The 21,388-nt window shown below is 39.7% G+C and overlaps 2 protein-coding genes across 2 annotated transcripts; one reads left to right on the top strand and one right to left on the bottom strand.

Annotated features, from left to right (window-relative positions):
• Positions 1,343-3,283, top strand: LOC109843935. The gene is made up of 2 exons (XM_020412921.1): positions 1,343-1,966; positions 2,659-3,283. The coding sequence occupies exons 1-2, from the start codon at positions 1,585-1,587 to the stop codon at positions 2,742-2,744; spliced, it is 468 nt and encodes a 155-aa protein (XP_020268510.1). The 5' UTR covers positions 1,343-1,584; the 3' UTR covers positions 2,745-3,283.
• On the bottom strand, positions 9,931-14,198 carry LOC109843584 (pectin acetylesterase 12-like). Its single transcript, XM_020412526.1, has 12 exons — positions 13,849-14,198; positions 13,040-13,122; positions 12,815-12,944; positions 12,645-12,718; positions 12,448-12,534; positions 12,242-12,366; positions 11,818-11,878; positions 11,644-11,697; positions 11,469-11,546; positions 11,047-11,152; positions 10,804-10,949; positions 9,931-10,388 (listed from the first exon to the last, which is right to left on the bottom strand). Exons 1-12 carry the CDS (start codon positions 14,018-14,020, stop codon positions 10,272-10,274), a joined length of 1,233 nt encoding a protein of 410 aa, XP_020268115.1. The 5' UTR covers positions 14,021-14,198; the 3' UTR covers positions 9,931-10,271.

The raw sequence follows: 21,388 nt of genomic DNA, 5'->3' as shown, positions 1-21,388 counted from the left end.
GAAACAACTCTTTTAAACATTTGCCAATTTTTATCAATCCAGTGTGCTGTGATACATAAATATCCAGTTTGTGCTCTAGATGTCCAAATATCAGAAGTTAAAGAAAATTTACAGTTTAAATTTTTAAAATAAGAAATTATTTTTTTTTGTTCTTGCTGATAATATTTTAAAATATCACGTTGACAGGTTTGACGAGAAAATTTTTTAAATGCAGGATAAAAACCATCTCTAAACATATCTTCAAATTCATCATCTTCTACTAATTTAAAAGGAAGGTTTTTAAGAATGATAAACCTGATTACGCATTTCCTGACTTTGGCAGCGTCATAGTTCAAACTACCGAGACTACCAGAAGAGGAGGATATGGATTGTCGGATATCACCTTGAGGAGTCTGGCCTTTGTTGTGTTTATCTAAATGGCGTTTGAGGTGGTTGGTGCCGCTCTTATGATGAGCTTGAAAAATCTTGCCGCACAAAGCACACTTAGCCTTCTGGGTGAGGATCCTACCGTGTTCATCATTGGTGACGTCGATCTTCTCGTAAAAATTCCACACATCGGATCTTGGCCGTTTAGGAGCTCTTGGTGCAGATTCGTCGCCACCGGATTCGAGATTAACTTCAGTAGGAGGACTGATAGTAGGAGGACTCATTTCAGGATCATGAGATATGTTTTGCTCTTCATAATCAGATCCGGAAGCCATTTGATGAAAGGATTAGAATGTATAAATAAGAGTATAAGAGTATAAGAGAGAGTATAATAGTATAAGAGAGAAGAGATGAGTTTTTGGTGTGAAGAAAACAAAGGCCCGGCCCGGCCCGGCATATTTCCGGCAACGGTCACGAGTCGTGACCGTTGCCACACGGGCCGGGCTCCGGGCCCGGGCTGCCCGGCCCGGATGTCACCCGGCGCCGTACTGTTCCGGGCCGGGCCGGGCTCGGGCCGGGCGCCGTTGAGGCAACCTGGACCCGGGCCCGGAACCCGGCCTGGCCCGGGCCAGCGGGTAAAATGGACAGCCCTAATTATAAGCAAGTTGCACTCATTCACTTATTTATACATACCGCCACTTACACCTAACACCCTTTTAACTCATTTACTAGAACTTAACCTTCTTTGACTTGTCGAGTGTTTTACTGATACTGAAGGTAAAGATGATATTTATTTACAATTTACCCTAATTAAAAAAAAAGAAAAATGAGAAAAATAACAGTAGAGCAAAAGAGAGGTTACCTCCACCCGAAGGCAACACCGAGCCACACTGAAAAGATCCACTCTCGGACGAATATTCCGTGGTCTAATTTGATTCCATTAATTAATTAAACAACCGAAGCAAATAAAAAAACACAACCCCCACATAATATCCGCCACGCTGCTCACCCCTCACGAATATTATAATCCAAACCAATTTCATAATTTCATGCAAAAGAAAAAAAAAAAAACACCAAAGCACCCCAAGGGCAAATCCGTAATCTCCCGCCCAAGCCCGCTAAAATATAACGGACCGACGTCCCCACGACCGTCCAGCTCTCGTCACTGGCAAGCACAGCCGTTCGAAGAGGAGGAGGGAGGAGGAGGAGGAGAGGATCATGGCATCAGAGGCGATCTCAACCGTTCATCTCGCATACGAGGGATCGGGCAGAACTGGGCCAAAATCAGGCCCCTGGGCTGAGGACGGCAGCGAGACGGGCCAGGTCGAAGGCCCGAAGAGGAGGAGGAGGAGGGAGAGGGAGCTTGAAAAGGCTTGGGAGATGAAGAGGTCTAATAACAGCGAGAGGTGCAGGGTTTCGGTTAGGCCTAGAGGCCCAGATTCGGAGTCCATTTATATGGACATGGACGAGGTCAAGGCCTGCAGAGAATTGGGCCTTGAGCTGCCCTGTGACTGGACGGTGGAGATTCCCACTAGATTCTCTGAAGATACTGGTAGTGTGGGTGAATCTCCTGTTGGGAACTGGAGCATCTCTGGTCCTGGTTAGTACCCGGAGGAATCTTCTAATTTTCTTGAATAAATCTTCTTTAATTTATTTACTTTTGGGGGGTTTGTATGATTTTAGATTCTACTAACAATGAAATCGCTATTAGGTTCTCTATTTTTATTAATTAGTTTCAAATTAACTCCTCTAATTAGGAGGAGCAATAGCAAGATAAATTAGGTGGTAATTGGAGAAAGTTTAATACTCTCAATTTTTATAGTTTATCTCAATTTTTATGGATAAGATGACACCAGCTAATATTTCCACTAAGTGGTTTTGCGCTATATTGATTTTTAAGTTTACTAATGGTTTTTAAGGTCAAAGTGGTTTTCAAAATAATAACGGGAACCTTATGTGGCATGATCTTATTCATTGGAAGTGATATAGGCAGGAAAAATTTCAGTCATTCGAGGGACTATTTAAACATATAAAAGATATAAGAAAAATTTCTCAAGGACCCAAAATATGGGACCAATAGAGGAGACAAGTGAGATGTTAATGATTGCCAACTCATTATCTAATAGGAGGGGGACACCTCACTTGTTCCCCTATTGATCCCATATTTTGGGTCCCTGTAGCAAAGCTCAAGATATAAGGGGCTCATACTAGATTTCCCATCTATTTTTGCTAATTTTTTTTTTAAAAAAATAGAAGTGTTGGATGAATGTTTTTGAATCTTTTCGTTTATAGGGGACGACCCTAAAGATGTGAAGGCTAGGCTGAAGGCTTGGGCTCATGCAGTGGCACTGGCGTCAGCATCGAGCCTCAGCGGATGATCCGATTAGTGGTCGGAGGGCGGAGAGAGGGTCTGATCGTATATATGGTGTAGGGGGTTGTAGGATTGAAGCTTCCAATTTGTTTTGGGTTGCGAGATTTGTTTTAAGTTTTTTTTTTAATTTTTCTTAGTGTGCATATGCTTGTAACCAGAAACTGTCCAATTATTTTTATTTATTGGATAGTTGGTGTACCAAAGACTGTTTTTATCGACGTCTTTGAGAACTAGTGCATTAATCAAAGAGTTCTTTGATTTATTGTGCACAAATTATCTAGCGTCGGAGATGCACTGGTAGTTTTTTTTGCTATGCGATCGAAATGGCAAGAAACTGTTGTTTTGTTTTAGAAAGAGATCCCCCATTGAGCTTATGAAGCACTTTGGAGAGTGATTTTATGGTTACTGATGTAATATTTTTTATTTTTTTTGTGAAAACTTTGTTGTATACTATAAGAGCAACGGAGTAGAGTGAGAGCACCCTGTATTATTTTTGTTATTTTGTAGCTTTGTTGACTTGTTCAATATGAATAACTTATTAGTAGATGTTATGGTTGAGCTTCACATTAACTTTTCTTTTGAGTAGATGTCAGTGTTGTTGCTAGCTACTACTGCTTCCTCTCCCTCTTTAATGCACGAGGGGTGTCACGGTTGGAATTGGTAACTACCTCTCTCTTTCAAACGAGATATTTTTGATCCAACATCATCTGTGTATTGTGTCGAACTATGACAGACACCTCGCAAGATTTATTCCGTCATTATTTCTTTACCATCAAATTGAGATCCTCTCCTAATGCATAGTGTTCCTAATATCTCCTAATAAAGAGATCTTAGCCTTTGATTTATCAATCAAAGGTCAAGATCTCATCCTTATCCTCCCCCTACTTTTGCTCATGAGGAGATCTTGGCCTTTGATTGATAAATCAAAGGCCAAGATCCCATCAGGAGATCTTAGGAATGTTAGGAATTTAACGTCTAAACCCCTAATTGCAACGGAAACGCAGTATAGAAAAGTACACCAAGATTTAACGAGGTTCGGCAACTGCCTACGTCCTCGGGAGCCACACAGATAATTTCTTATTAATTAAACAAGAAATTACAATTTAGGAGCGTATCTCAAAACTGAGATTTCTCTGATAAACATTGTAGCTACAGTGTTAATAATCAAAGGGTATGAACCCTTTCAATTCTCACTTGAGAATAAATACCCCACAATTAAAACCCCTCTTTTAATTCTTTATTTCTCTCTCTTCTTTAATCCCCTCAACCACTGTTGAGTGTTGGGATTTAAACACAAAATCGCAGCTGCGATTTGGGGGTTTTCCGCCGCCGCCTGGGAAGAAAAATCGGAGAGGGGGAAGGCTTCAGCAACCGAAACCCTAGCTTGATGGGGGGTTTAAATAGGCGGAGATGAAGAGCTGGCGACAGCCTGTCGCCAGCGAACAACCCTGACGCAAAGGTCGGGTTCGCCAAAAAACAACGCATGAGCTAGGATGCGACGAGAGCTAGGGTGAATATGAACGCAAGGTGCATCGCGTGAAGCAGAACTCGCCTTCGCCAAACGCAAGTTCAACCATCGACGCAGAGCCTCTAACAGACCAGAGCTCGAGGCTCGAGCTGTCCTGATCGTGACCTCGCCCCCTTGTCCTACCTCGCCGCCGCCATCCCTGAGCTCGCGGAGCTCCTTCCGCGCACTGAGTGAGTTTGATCTTCACCCTCATTCTAACAATCTCCCACTTGGAGATCAAACCGCCGTCAATCAGGCTATCTCATCAAGCTCCTCTCCTGTGTGGCTCCGCCCTCATCATCTATGCATGAAGGCCAACTGAAGTTGCGCACAACTCCAGTTTCTGAACTGTCACCGTCTTTGTTAACATGTCTGCTGGATTCTTACTTCCTGGAATCTTTTCCAGTTTCAACACGTCATCTTCCAACAGGGATCTGATGAAGTGGTACCGAAGCGCAATATGCTTCGTTCTAGAATGAAATGCTGAATTTTTCGCCAAGTGTATCGCACTCTGGCTATCACTGTGCAAAACATTCTTCTCCTGTTTGAATCCCAGCTCTGTCAACAAACCTTGAAGCCATATCATCTCTTTACTGGCTTCAGTCACTGCAACATACTCAGCTTCTGTAGTGGATAGGGTAACGATCTTCTGTACCTGTGACATCCAACTAACAGCTGTAGTTCCAACGGTGAATACATAGCCGGTGGTGCTTCTTCGGTGATCAACTTCGCCGCCGAAGTCTGCATCTACGTACCCTTGCACTTCTACCTCTCCCTTACCAAAGTGCAAACACTTCTGTGTGGTGCCTCGTAGATATCTCAGAATCCACTTGACCGCTTCCCAATGAGCTTTTCCTGGATTCGACATAAACCGGCTGACCACTCCCACTGTATGGCCAATGTCTGGTCTCGTACAGACCATAGCGTACATCAAGCTTCCGATAGCTGAGGCGTAAGGTACCTGAGCCATACTCTCTTTCTCTTCTTCTGACTGAGGAGACTGATCCTTCGATAAGCGAAAATGACTGGCCAAGGGTGTGCTCACAGGCTTGGCGTCGCCCATGTTGAATCTCTGCAAAACACGGTTGATGTACTCCGTCTGAGATAACTGCAAGAGACCTCTCTTCTTATCTCTCGTGATTTGCATTCCAAGGATCTTCTTCGCTGGACCCAAGTCCTTCATGTCAAACTCCTTTGACAGCTGCTGCTTCAAACTCTTGATATCCTCCATATCTGCTCCTGCAACCAACATATCATCAACATACAGCAGTAGGATGATATAGCTGGACTGATATCTTTTGAAGTAGCAACAGTGGTCGGCGTTGCACTTCTGGAAACCTTCCTTGTGCATGAAGCCGTCAAACTTCTTGTACCACTGTCTTGGGGCTTGTTTCAGGCCATACAAGCTCTTCTTGAGTCTGCACACCAGGTTCTTTTTCTTCTTTTCTTCTGAGAAACCTTCTGGCTGGTGCATGTATATCTCCTCTTCTAGATCTCCGTGAAGAAACGCCGTCTTCACGTCTAACTGCTCGAGATGAAGATCTTCAATTGCTACAATACTCATCACGGTCCTGATAGTATTTAGCTTCACCACGGGAGCGAAAATATCGGTGTAGTCAATTCCTTCCTTCTGCTGGAAACCTTTGACAACTAGCCGGGCTTTATATCTTCTGGAACCATCCTGCTCCTCTTTCACCCGGTACACCCATTTGTTGTGGAGTGCCTTCTTACCCGTGGGCAACTCAGCTAGTTCCCACGTCTGGTTTGATATGAGAGACTTCATCTCATCTTTCATTGCAAGCTCCCACTTGCTCGCATCTCCACACTGACAAGCTTCATCAAAGCTTTCAGGCTCCCCACCATCTGTCAACAACAGATAGTTCATGTATCTCCTGTTGGGTACAGGAGGACGAGAAGATCTTCTTAATATCGGAGCTGGTGCGTCGGGCTCCTGCGCACCATCTTGTCCAACAGGCTCTTCTTGCTGAGGACCCTCTGCATTGGGTTCTTCCGAGAGGTTACTCGGGACATCATCTGCATCTACAAATATTGACTCGCTCTCTGAGTCATCAGTCTTGTGCATGTCCTTGTACATCACCTTCTCGTTGAATATCACATCTCTGCTCCGGATCACCTTCTTGTTTTCGTTGTCCCAAATGCGGTAGCCGAACTCATCTTCACCATAGCCGATGAAAGTGCATTTCTTTGACTTGGGATCAAGCTTATTCCTGCCTTGATCACTAATATGCACGTAAGCTACACAACCGAAAACTTTTAGATGTGAGAGTTTTACCTCCTTTCCGCACCATACCTCCTCTGGTATTCTGTGCTCCAATGGAACCGATGGACCTCGGTTGATCAAGTAAGCTGCTGTGTTGACCGCTTCTGCCCAGAACTGCTTCGGTAGGCCTGATTGTACTCGAATGCTTCTGGCTCTCTCTGTCAACGTTCGGTTCATCCGCTCAGCTACACCATTTTGCTGAGGCGTGCCGGGCACGGTTCTCTCCATTCTGATCCCGTGCTCATAGCAGAACTTCTTGAATCCGGTGTCTTCATACTCACCGCCATTGTCGGTCCTGAGCTTCTTTATTCTCAGACCGGTCTCATTCTCGACCATGGCTTTCCATCTTCTGAAAGCCTCAAACACTTCTGACTTATGTTTCAGAAAGTAGACCCATACTTTCCGAGTGTGATCATCGATGAAAGTTACGAAGTAGTGTTTCCCACCAATCGACGCAGTGGTGGTTGGTCCCCAAACATTTGAGTGAACGAGCTCTAGCTTCTGCCTCCTGGGGGTTCTGCCACTTGTCTGAAAGCTGACTCTCTTCTGCTTTTCAAGTATACATTCTTCACACATATCCATCTCCACTGACTGCAGTCCTGGGAGTTTTCCCTTTGTGTGCATGATTTTCATCCCCTTTTCACTCATATGACCGAGTCTCTGGTGCCACAGCTTTGAGGTCTCATTGCTAGTTGCAACTGAGATCGAACAACGTGCACCTGCTGTCATATACAGGGTACCGATCTTCTTGCCTCAGAAAATCGTCATTGTGCCCTTTGAGATCTTCCAATCATCTCCATGGAAGGTTGTGGTGTATCCTTCGCCAGCCAACTGGCCTACGGATATTAAATTCTTTCTCAGGTCGGGAATATGCCTGACATCCTTCAGCTCCCATACTGACCCGTTCAACTTAATTTTCACCACGCCTTTGCCCACTATAGCACACGGTTGATCATCACCAAGATATACGTATCCAAGTTTTCCGGGGGTATACTTCTCGAAGAATTCTTTCTGAGAAGTAGCGTGGAACGACGCTCCTGAATCTAACACCCAAGATTCCTCCTTGCTCTCCAAAGAGCATATCAATGCGTCGTCTCCTCCTGAAGTGGATGTGACATTCACCTCTGCCTTTGCCTCCTTCTCTTTCTGTGCACTCTTGCACTGATTCTTGTAATGCCCGGTCTTTCCACAATTCCAACACTCGATAGCCTTCGAGCTGTTGCTTGGATTCCTTGATTTGGACCTCCTGTCCTTTGATCTACCTCTGTAGTTTGATTTTCCTCGTCCGTTTCCTCTGGTTGAATTTCTACCTCTTGACTCTGTATGCAATACTGAAGAGGTTGTAGCTTCACCCGTTTCTCTCCGTCGGATCTCCTCACTGAGAACCAAATCACGAACGTCGTCGAACTTCAACTTATTGTTTCCCGACGAGCTACTCACAGCTGTGACTGTAGCGTTCCAACTCTCTGGTAGGGAAGACAACAATATCAACGCCCGAACTTCTTCATCAAATTCAATCTCAACTGAACTCAATTGGGTTGTAACCGTATTAAGTTCATTGAGGTGTTGTGCTACTGACGCGCCTTCCGCCATTTTCAGATTGAATAACCGCCGCATCAAATGAACTTTGTTCGCGGCTGATGGCTTCTCATACATATTTGAGAGAGCTGCCATAAGACCCGCCGTGGTCTTCTCCTTCGCTATGTTGAACGCAACATTGCGAGTCAACGTCAATCTGATAACTCCGAGGGCTTGTCTATCTAGAAGGTTCCACTCATCTGCCTTCATGGAATCTGGCTTCTTCCCCGATAGTGGTTGATACAGATTTTTCTGATACAGATAATCCTCTATCTGCATTTTTCAGAATCCGAAATCTGTTCCATCAAATTTCTCAAGTCTCATTTTTGCCTCATCTGTGGCCATGGCTCCCACTTGAATCTGACTTGTTCTAGATCGTTTCACGCTCTGATACCAGTTGTTGGGAATTTAACGCCTAAACCCCTAATGCAACAGAAACGCAGTATAGAAAAAGTACACCAAGATTTACGAGGTTCGGCAACTGCCTACGTCCTCGGGAGCCACACAGATAATTTCTTATTAATTAAACAAGAAATTACAATTTAGGAGCGTATCTCAAAACTGAGATTTCTCTGATAAACACTGTAGCTACAGTGTTAATAATCAAAGGGTATGAACCCTTTCAATTCTCACTTGAGAATAAATACCCCACAATTAAAACCCCTCTTTTAATTCTTTATTTCTCTCTCTTCTTTAATCCCCTCAACCACTGTTGAGTGTTGGGATTTAAACACAAAATCGCAGCTGCGATTTGGGGGTTTTCCGCCGCCGCCTGGGAAGAAAAATCGGAGAGGGGGAAGGCTTCAGCAACCGAAACCCTAGCTTGATGGGGGGTTTAAATAGGCGGAGATGAAGAGCTGGCGACAGCCTGTCGCCAGCGAACAACCCTGACGCAAAGGTCGGGTTCGCCAAAAAACAAACGCAGAGCTAGGAGGCGAACGCAGAGCTAGGGTGAAGAGGCGAACGCAAAGGTGGGCATCGCTGTGACGCAGGGCTCGCCTTCGCCAAACGCAGAGTTCACCATCGACGCAGAGCTCGAACGAACGCAGAGCTCGAGGCTTCGAGCTCGTCCTGTCGCCTGGACCTCGCCGCCTGTCGTCCTGGACCTCGCCGCCGCCATCCTGGAGCTCGTCGGAGCTCCTCCGCCGCCGGAGGTGAGTTTGATCTACACATTTCAACAAGGAACCTCCTCATTAGGAGAGGATCCGGATCCTTTACCATCTCAGTTTAGACCTACTTTAGGGTGAAGTTCAACCTCACATCTTGGCTGATTGATAAAAGAACTCTAGATATCTTTAAGCTCGATCGCAATCTCCATTAGCAGATGTGGTTGTACAATCCTTGCAACTTGTTGGCTCATTCGGAAAGAACTTAATGAGTGTGTTTTCAACTCGAAGATCCAGACCTAAAAAGATGTCAAGAGGAGTGATTCACGCTCAATGGAGTTGTGGCTTGATCATCTGTCTGTCTCTGCATAAAAGCCAACAGCCATACACAAATTTATTGCTTACTCTCACCCCTCTATTACCTTGTATTCCCATTTCTGTAAATCCACTATTCTTTTCTATTGATAAAGTTTAAGCCCAGTCCTCTAAAATAAAAATAAAAAGAAGAACAAGAAGAAACCAAACTATTTGCCTAAGTAAACCAGTTCGGCAAACTAGAGCTTATACTATAAAAGTATACCCCTCAAACCTTTATCGAGTTTTGGATTTTTTTTAAATAGTGATGTTGTCCTTTAACAATAATGATTTTTAATGCATCCAGAGATCACACATTATCAACACATTTTTTGCTGGAGCAATCACACTTGCCGACAAGCAGCCATCACTTGAAAGCTCTAAAGTCAATATTTCTAGCACTCACTACTCAGAACGAAAGCAATAGAATGAAAGAGGATCATACATTGATCTTCTCTAGTCTCTGTAGTCATTCACAAATTCGAAATATAATGCTCAAATTTTCCAAATATAATCCCGTGAAGTTTCTGTGTACCGTTATCCTGCACATGCCCAGAGAGAATTATTTACTTCCATCATCTTTCTGTCCTTCGAAAAAGGTGTATGCATTGTTATTGCTTTCAATCTTCAGCTGCATTCTCTACTTTTGATCTGTTTATACGAGAAGTTTTCTAGAAAAAGACGGGAAGAAATAATCGAAAGAATGGTTCAGCTCCTGCTTCTGAATTGAAGATTATGGCAGGTATTGTCACAAGGATATGGACAGTCTATAGCCTTTACTTCAGCCCGATCAAAGTACCAGTCACCTACCGCCTTCGCAATGCCCTGCAAATCAACACCCGATTCAAAATCGAAGAAGATTCCATTTCATAAAACGAAAACTTAAGAAAACTGATGAATCTTCTGGAATCAACTCATTATGCATCCCCACAACATATTTGAAGCTCCTATGTTTGGTTGTGTTTAAAAAATTAAAAATTTAAAAAAAAAATCCTTTGTAAGTGCTTGTCCTGGACTTAGATATGTTTAAGCTCAATAGAACCACCTTAGAGGAAATAAAAGTATTGCATGCATAAGCATTTTGAATCTTTAACTATCTTGTCCGATTTTAGAATATTGCTATGTTCTTCTTTTATCATCGCGAAACTGTTTTTTTTTCTTTTCATAATCAAGTATTAAGACTCTAGAAGGATAACTTTTAACATCCGTGGCATGAAGGAAGAATAATCTGTAGACGTACCTTGTTGCCAATTCGGGGACTGTTTTTTGCAAACCATGTATCTTGATTCTCCATTTGGCAATGAGCAAAACATGAATTAATAAATAAACCATTTTGTTTTGGCATTGAGAATCCTTTTACAGCATTAAGCATTTGGTCCCGAAATCCTGAAAGTTAAAAAGGTATACATGCATCAAGCTATATATTGATCAGGCAAAAACCCGACATGAAAAAGATATCATACAATACGGTGGTATGGAGTACCTTGCAAGAATTGAATTTGTTCTGCAGTGCAATTTAAATGATTGTGCTTACACTCTCGCCAGTATCCATTTGGGTCAGCTTTGTCAGGAGCTAAGCTTTCCTGGAGCTGAAATGAGGCGTAATTAGGAGATGATCAGAATGTTTGCAACCTTCCAGTAATCATCTAGAAGAGTCAATTTTTCAGAATGCAGAAGTATTAATTGCGGATAGACCCCCTTTTCTATCACCAAATTTGACTTACTAGCCCTGTAGTTCTATTGTTGCAGATAGACCCCGTGAAAGAGTTTTATTGTCGCAGATAGACCCTGAAAAGGGCCAAAAGATTTTCACTCAGGGGTCTATCTACAGCAATAGAACTACACGGTTCAATTTGGCAATAGTGGAGGGGGTCTATCTGCAATTAACCCTAAATAAGAATATACCTGCCAGGCATCATATGCTGAGTTCAAAATAAAAGCAGGGGTCTGAATATCGGACAACACATTCTGTGGAAAGAAACACTGCAAAAAAACCAAAAGGAATCGAGTAAGTAGGAACCCAATAAGATCGTTTAGAACTCTCTGTAGTGATATATTTCTGTCGAAATAGTGGAGATACCGAAGTTCCACCCATACGAGAAGTGCATGTTTTTGGCAAGTTCTTTCCTGATCCCTTCATGTTGAAAAACAAGGAAAATATCAGAATAAAGTTGCCAAATTCTTCAATGTTGAATCAAAGCATAAAGGCCTTATTTGATCTCATGCGTCAAAAAAATAACGGATCAACAATTACCTGCAAGGTCACGATACCATCAAAGAAAGATCGTAGTGTCCTCCCACCGGCTACATCAAGGCTACAGTTGACACAGAATTAGATATAATAAGCACATAGTTGAGAAGATCAGAATGTTAAGCAATTAAGAAACGATATACGCGACAAATGAGTGATACATAAATGAGAAGTTTATGATGTACTTGTGGATATACACTAATCGAGATATGATAAAAAAATGAATATGTTGTAGGATACGGTAGTCAATATACACTAAGAGATATGATAGAAAAATGAATATGTTATAGGATATGGTAGTAGTTAATTTAACAAAGGATAGTGACCCTGAACAGAATTGAACGGAAGAATAGGATTCATGTAGCTGACGCCAAAAAATTGGGATGAAGTAATGTGATAAAAAAAATATCAATGATAGGAATCATACGCATCAAGAAATAACCCAGCATCAGAGAGGCACTTGACTTTCGTGCTTGTCGCAAATAATGCCCTGAAATCATCACAGTGCTGTATAGATGCTAGACCTCCAGCAGAGCATCCAGAAAGAAGTGCCTGAAAATTATTATGGCATGTAAATATTAGGAGCAGAAAAAAAAAATGAATACATTCATAATAAAAGCTAAGGAAAGTTACCTGGTTAGCTAGATGCATTCCCTTTGACATTAATTCTTCCATAGCAACTTGCCAAATACGTTGCCCACGGAAAAAGAGACCTTTTTGCTGGTAATAAAACAAAAAATATTTTGACACTATAAAATTACGGTAGAAGTGATGATTTTCAAAAGACATCAAGAACAGTTTCATGTCAATAGCATGGCAGTCATACTGACCTTATTTTCGCTTTCTCCAGTGAATGATGCACCGTCGCAATAGCGAACCTTGACTCTATTCCAATTAAAGAAGTCTGCAATCATTATAAGAATGAAAATTAATGAAGTCTCAGGTACTTGTGTAGATGAATTATACGAAGAGATTGAGGTTCACTGTGACTTGTGAGTACCAGGATTCTCCTTAGGCTTGTCGCTCATTATGCCAGTGAATTCTATCTCCTTCTCCATATAATTAGATGAACCATGGCGAGATTTCTTTCGAAAAACACAGGTTCGCAGATTATTGCACCAGCCTCCACCCTAGGAGAAGATTGTTGCATGGGTTTGCAAATTAAGTTTTCTTCTACTTTTCGATGTTACGTTTATCTTCAATTACGTTGTTGAGGACTACTGACCTCTAAATTAATGAGCCAACTGTTTGCTCCTGATCCAAACCCGCGATGAAGGTGGTAACCAGGTAGACTTCCATCAGTGCATACTGCGAAAGCAGGAACATTATAAGAAAATAACAACATAAACTCGAGCTAAAATTAAGATGAAAGTAAAACAAGAAGTGATAAGACACTGAAAGATCGATCGTGAGAGGGTACCTGTATCCTACCAAATCTTAAAACTTAATGGTGAGAAAGGGGATGATTCCTAGGATCCAACGACTCGCGCTTCATTTCCAAATTAATGGGGAATCGCATTGACATAACTACAGAACGGGTTTCCTAGTGCTTAAATCAAAATATAAAAATTCTAATGAACAGGAATGACTTCTTAAAAATTATAAGAGAATTTGATCAGTTCCTTTATCTCGAATTGCTTGTGAAAACAAAGTTTTCAGACTGAAATGTCAGCTGTACAGCACAAATTCAAAGCTTTCACCGGGATTAAACAAGATACAGCAATCATAACCTTAGCAAAGAGAATAAAATGATAAGTTTAGCAAATAAAGAACAGGAAAAGTACATCATCATCATCATCATAATGGCCAGAATATTAAAAAATATCCGAAAGGGGATCCACCTATATAATAACTAACTAATCATAGCATGAAACGCGAAACACAGTACCATGTGTGAATATGAATATAAAAAATTACAGGGTACAAACTTTAAAATTGATTCTATCAATCCTAATCACATCTCAAAGCCCTCCAAAAAAAATCATAAATAAGAATGGGAATTAAAAAAAATCCTTAAAATTGAGAGAATTATACCCGCTCCTCTAGAATCAGCAGAAGGGATTAGGGTCAGCTCCACAAACAAGGGTTTGCTCACGGACTCATTACTCTCATGAACCCTCACACTCGACTTCTGAGCATCAAACCCATCAACCCAAGTCCCGAATCTCAAAGCAATCAACAACGCCAGCACCCAAAAAAAATTCATGGGTTCTCTAAAAAAAGCTTAAAGAACAAAACCCAAGAGGCAGAATCCCTTATGTGCAACAGTAAAAAGGGAAAATCGGGGAAAATATCAAAATGCGTATTAATAGCGGATTCTGAACCAATTTTCGGTTTATCGTTTTTTCCAGAGGGGATTCTTTGTATTTTTCTGAAACTTACTAATTTACAGTTAATATTGCGAATATATGCATGATTCTGTTCGATTTTTCCTCCCTTTTTAAATCCTCTTTCTCTCTCTCTCTCTCAATATATATATAATGTATATATATCTTGTGAGCAAAGGAGAGCATTTAACTTTGGTTAATTTCATTAAAAAAAAAACTTTGTAAGGTCTCACAAATTCTCTGAACTTTGGATTTTTCTCATCGGACTCTTGCGTGAGAGAAAAAAAAAATTCAAGTTTTAGTGGATTGGATATGTTAACTTGACAAATGGTAAAATTTTAGGATTTTTTACGTTATGAGTGATATTTTAGTAATTTACAAGTAAAGATTTGGGCGAGAAACAATTAAAGTTTAGAGGGTATTTAGGAGACGCCACAAAATTCAAGGCGTTAGTTACGAGAGATAAAGGGGCGTTGAAAACCTCTCAAGGTTCAAGGTTTTGTGAAATTAACCCTTCGAACACTTTTGTAGAGTGAGATATTTTGGTCATTTTACCCGCTTAGATAGTTTAGATTGTGATCTGCTCTATTTTATTTCGACAAGACAACAATTTATTTATATTTATTTTGCTAACTAATTAATTATTGTTGATGTGATCCATTACTAGTCGTATAAGTAAATAGTATACAGAAGATGGTATTTTGAGGTGTGTACTATTATACACATTATTAAATTGAACTACGACATATTATCGTCCAATTTATATTCATAAATACAGAAATAAGATATGTTCAATGTTTCTCACTACCACTGATATTTTCAACTTGGTTTTTGGAGGGTCATTTAATTTCTCATTATATCATGTTAATGGACAAGGTTATATATCATATAATGTTAGCCAACATGTAGCTATGTTAATCAAGGATTCAGCTCATCTTCACTATTTAAAAAATAGTGGAGGGACCACTACATAATCACAACAATTGATTATCTAGTTGGTGTTTGTGATTTTTTTTCTTTTAGTGCAAACTAGTATTTAGCCCCGTGCAAAGCACGGTTTCTAAAAGATTTTCTACAAATACTGAACATGTTACCAAAATAAAGTATTCTACTTTAGATATGAAGTAGTAGATGTAATGCAAATAATAAAATTTGTTACCTGACTTGTAGAGTTAAATTGTTACCGGACATGCAAATAATGAAATGATTTCTTACATGTGCAGCAAGCGGCATTAAAATGGAGGGGTTTGAATAGCAAGTTAGGTATCTAACACGAGAAAATTTTGGTATGAAGGTTTTTATTACTTTTTATTTTATTATTTTTTTAATGAGGTCAATGTATCAGGATTCAATCAGAAATTTCAGATGCTAGTCCAATATGCATTCAATCTGTTCACTTTATGAGATGTTGGGTAGAGAATTTTTTTTTAAAAGTTACATGTTTTTTTTAAAAAAATTCCATTTAGATATCATGGATAACATCTAAATATTAGACTTTTAATTTTGAAGCTTCGGGCTAATTTTTTGATCAAATGTTACTTTAAGCTGTTCAGTTTATAGGATGTTAAATTCATTGGCTAAAAAAACCTATAATGGAAGGATACGATTAATAACGATAAACAACCAAGTAAAATGAATCCTATCTGATTCCTGGAATCTGTGAAATTCTGAACTATATAATAACGATAAACAACCAAGTAAAATGAATCCTATCTGATTCCTGGAATCTGTGAAATTCTGAACTATACAGCTATATGTCAAACCAACTAAAATGAATCCTATCTGATTCCTGGAATCTGTGAAATTCTGAACTATACAGCTATATGTCAAACCAACTGCGATTCTTTGAGATTCAGTGATATTTGCTGGAAGGATTTTCTTTCATGGATTTACTGCACGCAGGACTGGTCTTGACATAACACATGCAAGTATAACATACAAAGGTCCTGCTTATTGTAATTACAGTATCATTTCATGAGCTGAAGCTCACTGGAAATTAATCATAATAGATTATAGATTGTTGTCAAAGGCAGAAACTGGGAAGATACACAACCAATAAAAATTACATAGGTAGCTAGAGAATGATAATGACAGAATAATGGCCCTAAATCAACATTGACTTGAAAGCATTACTGACTTGAAAGCAATACTACTGATTGTACTCATTGACTTGAAAGCATTACTAATTGAAAGAAAAAAAAAATCTACCTGGTCGTGGACCTCGTGGTCATTTTGCATATGTGCAGAAGCTGAAGAACATTAGCTTGCACTGCCATCATCTACAAAAGCGAATTCGCAAACCAAAGCAAGATGATCACTTCCCCATTTCTTCAATAAGAAACATAACAAATCATGAAAAAAAATTTAAAACAAACACAGTTTTTATGTAGCTTCAACCTACTCCAATAATGATCATGCACCTTCCACTATAATAACTCCTTTAAGTTCTCATTATCATATTATCCATTTTATAATAAACATCATTAAAAAATCTAATGTTTTTTAGAATATATTTTGTGATCCGTGACAAAATTTTCATGTCCAACTTATCTTCTCTACTTGCAAATTGGAATTACTGCAATAGTTGTAATAACATGAACTGCCAGCAGTCAATAAATTGAAGGCCAATAACATTGAAATAACAATTATCCTTTTTTCCATACCAATTAAATGTCAATAAATTGAAGGCCAATAACATTGAAATAACAATTATCCTTTTTTCCATACCAATTAAATGCATACCCTTCTACCAGTATTTACAACACAGCATTATCCTTTTTTCCATACCAATTAAATGCATACCCTTCTACCAGTATTTACAACACAGCAGAATTACCCATTATGATAACCATAAAAAGAAAAAAAATAGTTAACCATAACGAAAATGGAAAAAATGTATAACATCAAAGAAGTCGGCAAATCGAGCATTTCCTATAAACAAATTAAAAGAATATAAGATAATGTTATGTAGATCAAAGAAGTCGGCAAATCGAGCATTTCCTATAAACAAATTAAAAGAATATAAGATAATGTTATGTAGTTTAGTAACAAATGCAAGGCAGTATAACACTGAAGAGAATTTTATACGTCACTTGGCAGGCCTCCGAACTTCTTCAACTTTTTAATTGGCAATGTCTCGACAACTGCTACTGGAACAATACCTGCAGAATGCATGTACAATCAAAAAGAGAAGTCAATCCAATTAATATGCATAAAGATTAATTATGTGAAACAACTTTAAAAAGTTCAATCACCATATATAATCAAGTTCCCATGAACTCTGAGTGATAGGAAGTCACCAATGGTTCACCGCAATTATCTCTAGAATTGGAACAGGGATGCTTCACAAAGGGAACCCTAACCTTAATTAACTGCATCAGAGGCGGATGAAGAAAACGATTGAAAAAATAGTGGAAAACTATTTTTTAAGGTATTTCTGTCCCTACTTTATAGGTGCGTGTATCTTCAATACTCTTTGTTGCATCTATATGGGTCACTAATGTCCGTCCGATCGCATATATAACAGCCTCTTACATATATTTTGCGTGGCACAATATTTTTTTTTGTTGCCACGAATTTCAATCTGACATACAAAGATGTAGTTAGAACAAAGGACAAAAACAACATGTTTAGAAACTTAATCTCAAAAAACGACCTCTTTAGAAATTATTTACCAAATTCCACCCAGTTTCAACTCGTTGGTTGCATCTGGGTCGAATTTGGTGGAAAAATTACAAAACTTCACTGATCTTTACGGGACTTCAAGTCTTGTGAAGTTTAAGCGCCAGATAATCAAGTTTAAGGGGAGTTTAAACTTCACGGGACTTGAAGTCCCGTGAAGTTTTTTAGCTTTTTCCCACCAAATTCGACCCAGTTTCAGCCAGTTGGCTGATACTGGGTCGTGTTGGATTTAATCTAATAAATCTATTTGTGGGCACATATGATTAATCAATGTGTATTGCTATCTTTCAGGATAACCCACTAAAGTGATCAATTAAGTTGGGTTAATTTGGTATTTAAATAAGTCATGGGGTTATATGTGCAGATACCAGGTTGTAATTGTGATTTATTGAGGGGCTAAATTACAAAAGTACAACATCTATAAATAAGGGGTTATGGTCCCTAATCTAGGGTTACTACATTCTCTAATTCTCTTCACCCCCATCTAAGAGAGAAATTCGGCTAAAGAGAAAACCCTAAGGTTAGAAGATCCAAAACCCAAAATCAAGATCAAGCAATGGATTCAGGTATAAGCTTCCGCTCTTTTAGATTTTTGTTAATCTCTTTGAATTAATCATGGCTATATGGTTTTAGATCTCAAGTTTTATGATGTAGATCTAACAAGTGGTATCAGAGCCACCTTGATTAATTCTTAGGGATTTAAGTTTTATTGGGTTTTTGATCTTAAATCTCTGGTTAAAGATTCATTTTTTGGGTTCGGATGAACAGTAATGTTCGGTGAACAGTAACGAAATTTTTTTTTCGGGTGAAAAGTAAAGTTTTTTCGGATGAACAGTAACTGAAAAAATCGTCGGTGAACAGTAACTTTTTGGAATTTTTTGGATTTTCTTTGATTTTTTCTTTAATTTTTTCCAATTCTGGATCTGTTTTGAAAATAAAAATCAAAGATTTTTTGGGTTCGGCGGCGGTTTCAGTTTGAAACCCTAAGGGTTCGTGGCGAGGCTTGAAATTTTCAAACGAACTCTGCGTTCGTTCTCAGGTTGAACTCTGCGTTCATTTTCAAACGAACTCTGCGTTCGTTCTCAGGTTGAACTCTGCGTTCATTTTCAAACAACTCTGCGTTCATTTTCAAACGAACTCTGCGTTCGTTCTCAGGTTGAACTCTGCGTTCATTTTCAAACAAACTTTGCGTTCGTTCTCAGGTCGAACTTTGCGTTCGTGCTCAGGATGAACTCTGCGTTCAATTTTAAATGAACTTTGCGTTCGTTCTCAGGTCGAACTTTGCGTTCGTGCTCAGGATGAACTCTGCGTTCAATTTTAAACGAACTTTGGGTTCGTTCTCAGGTCGAACTTTGCGTTCGTGCTCAGGATGAACTCTGCGTTCGTACTTCAGACGAACCTCGCGTTCGTACTTCAGACGAACCTCGCGTTCGTACTTCAGACGAACCTCGCGTTCGAACTTCAGACGAACCTCGCGTTCGTACTTCAGACGAACCTCGCGTTCGTGCTTCAGTCGAGCCTCGCGTTCGAACTTCAGACGAACCTCGCGTTCGTACTTCAGACGAACTTCGCGTTCGAACTTCAGACGAACCTCGTGTTCATTTTTAAACGAACCTCGCGTTCGTTCCCAAGTTGAACCTCGCGTTCTTTTATCAAACGAACCTCGCGTTCGTTCATTTTCAGACGAACCTCGCGTTCGTGCTTAAGTGAGTCTCGTACTCAATACAGTCGAACCTCGCGTTCGAAGTTAAGGGAACTTCGTGTTCATTATGGTTAAGCCTCGGCTTTTCATGGGTCCACTTTGGTATACTTAATTTATTCAATTAAGTTATGGGCCCTAATTAAGCTGTGAGACCCCAATTAAGTTTTTGGAAATTCAGTTGATTTAAATTTTTTAATTTAAATCTAATTCGGTTTTTAATCAATTATTTAATTCAAATATTATGACACTAAGGTATTAAGGTTGTCTCTCACTCCAATTGATTAATTGAAACAAGAAGTTGCCAAAGTAACCTCTCTTGTGTAGATTGTTCATGAGGAATGTGAGATGTTTGTGTGTATGCTTTCGTGTAAATATTTAATCGGCCCAAAGGAAGGTTAATATTTATTTAGACTGTATACACATCTGCGATGATAAGCGTGTGACAATTATAAGGTTTACATGTGAATAATGAATCGATCCAAAGATAGTTTCATTATTTGACATGAGTTATTGTCAATGTTTGATCATTGCAACAAGGTATCACTTACAAGTTAATATTACTGTCCAAAGACTTGATATTAATGTTGTGCCGGTATCTTGGATGGGGATTGTCATTATTTGAATTTTATTGATTATGGTTATTGATGTGAGCACTTTTGTTTTATTTCAGCTAATGCATCTGCTGCAACAATTTCTGCTAACATCAACTCAATTCCCATGCTAAATGGGACAAACTTCAAGGTTTGGAAAGAGAACATATTAATTGTTCTTGGCTGCATGGATCTTGACTATGCATTAAGAACTGAACAACCCCAACCTCTCAATGCGGATAGCACTCCTGATGCAAAGAAGGAGCATGAGAAGTGGGAGCGTTCAAATCGCATGAGTCTCATGATCATTAAGCGCGGCATTCCGGAAGCCTTCAGGGGCATAGAATCCGAAGGGATTATTAAGGCTAAAGATTTCCTTGCCAAAATTGAGAAGCGTTTTGCGAAAAACGATAAGGTGGAAACAAGCACGCTTTTAGCACGCTTGATTTCAATGAAGTATAAGGGCAAAGGAAATATCAGGGAGTACATTATGGAAATGTCTCATATTGCTTCAAAGCTTAAGGCACTTAAACTCGATCTTTGTGACGAGTTATTAGTGCATCTGGTTTTGTTGTCTCTTCCTGCACAGTTTAACCAATTTAAGGTCAGTTATAACTGTCAAAAGGAGAAATGGACTCTAAATGAGCTCATTTCATACTGTGTGCAAGAAGAAGACAGGTTGAAGCAAGATAAGACAGAAAGTGCTCATTTGGCCTATGCCTCTAAGGATAAGGGCAAGAAAAGGAAGAATGATAAGGAAGCTGCTAAGGGTCCAGTTGAGAAGAAACAACATAAGGATAATCAGGGTTGTTTCTTCTGTAAGAAGCCTGGACATGTAAAGAAGGACTGTACAAAATATCACGCCTGGCGTGATAATAAGGGTACGTTCCTTGCTTTGGTCTGTTCTGAGGTTAATTTAGCTTCAGTACCTAGAAACACTTGGTGGTTAGACTCTGGTGCTACTACTCACATAAGTGTTTCTATGCAGGGTTGCCTGAGCTACCGAAAGCCAAGTGATGTTGAAAGACACATCTTTGTGGGCGACGGACAATCGGTAGATGTGGAAGCAATTGGGCACTTTAGGTTGTTGTTAGGAACTGGTTATTATTTGGATTTAAAAGATACTTTTGTAGTACCGTCTTTTAGACGGAATTTGGTTTCTGTTTCTGTATTGGACAAATCAGGTTATTCTTGTTCATTTGGAAACAGTCAATTCAGTTTATCTTTTAATTCAAATGTTGTGGGAACCGGTTACTTGAGTATTTATGACAACC

The sequence above is a fragment of the Asparagus officinalis genome, chromosome 5 (genome assembly GCF_001876935.1).
Source record: "Asparagus officinalis chromosome 5, Aspof.V1, whole genome shotgun sequence".
In the NCBI taxonomy this organism is placed as follows: Eukaryota; Viridiplantae; Streptophyta; class Magnoliopsida; order Asparagales; family Asparagaceae; genus Asparagus; species Asparagus officinalis.
The sequence above is the reverse complement of the archived record's forward strand: the minus strand, read 5'-3'. Positions and strand labels throughout refer to the sequence as shown.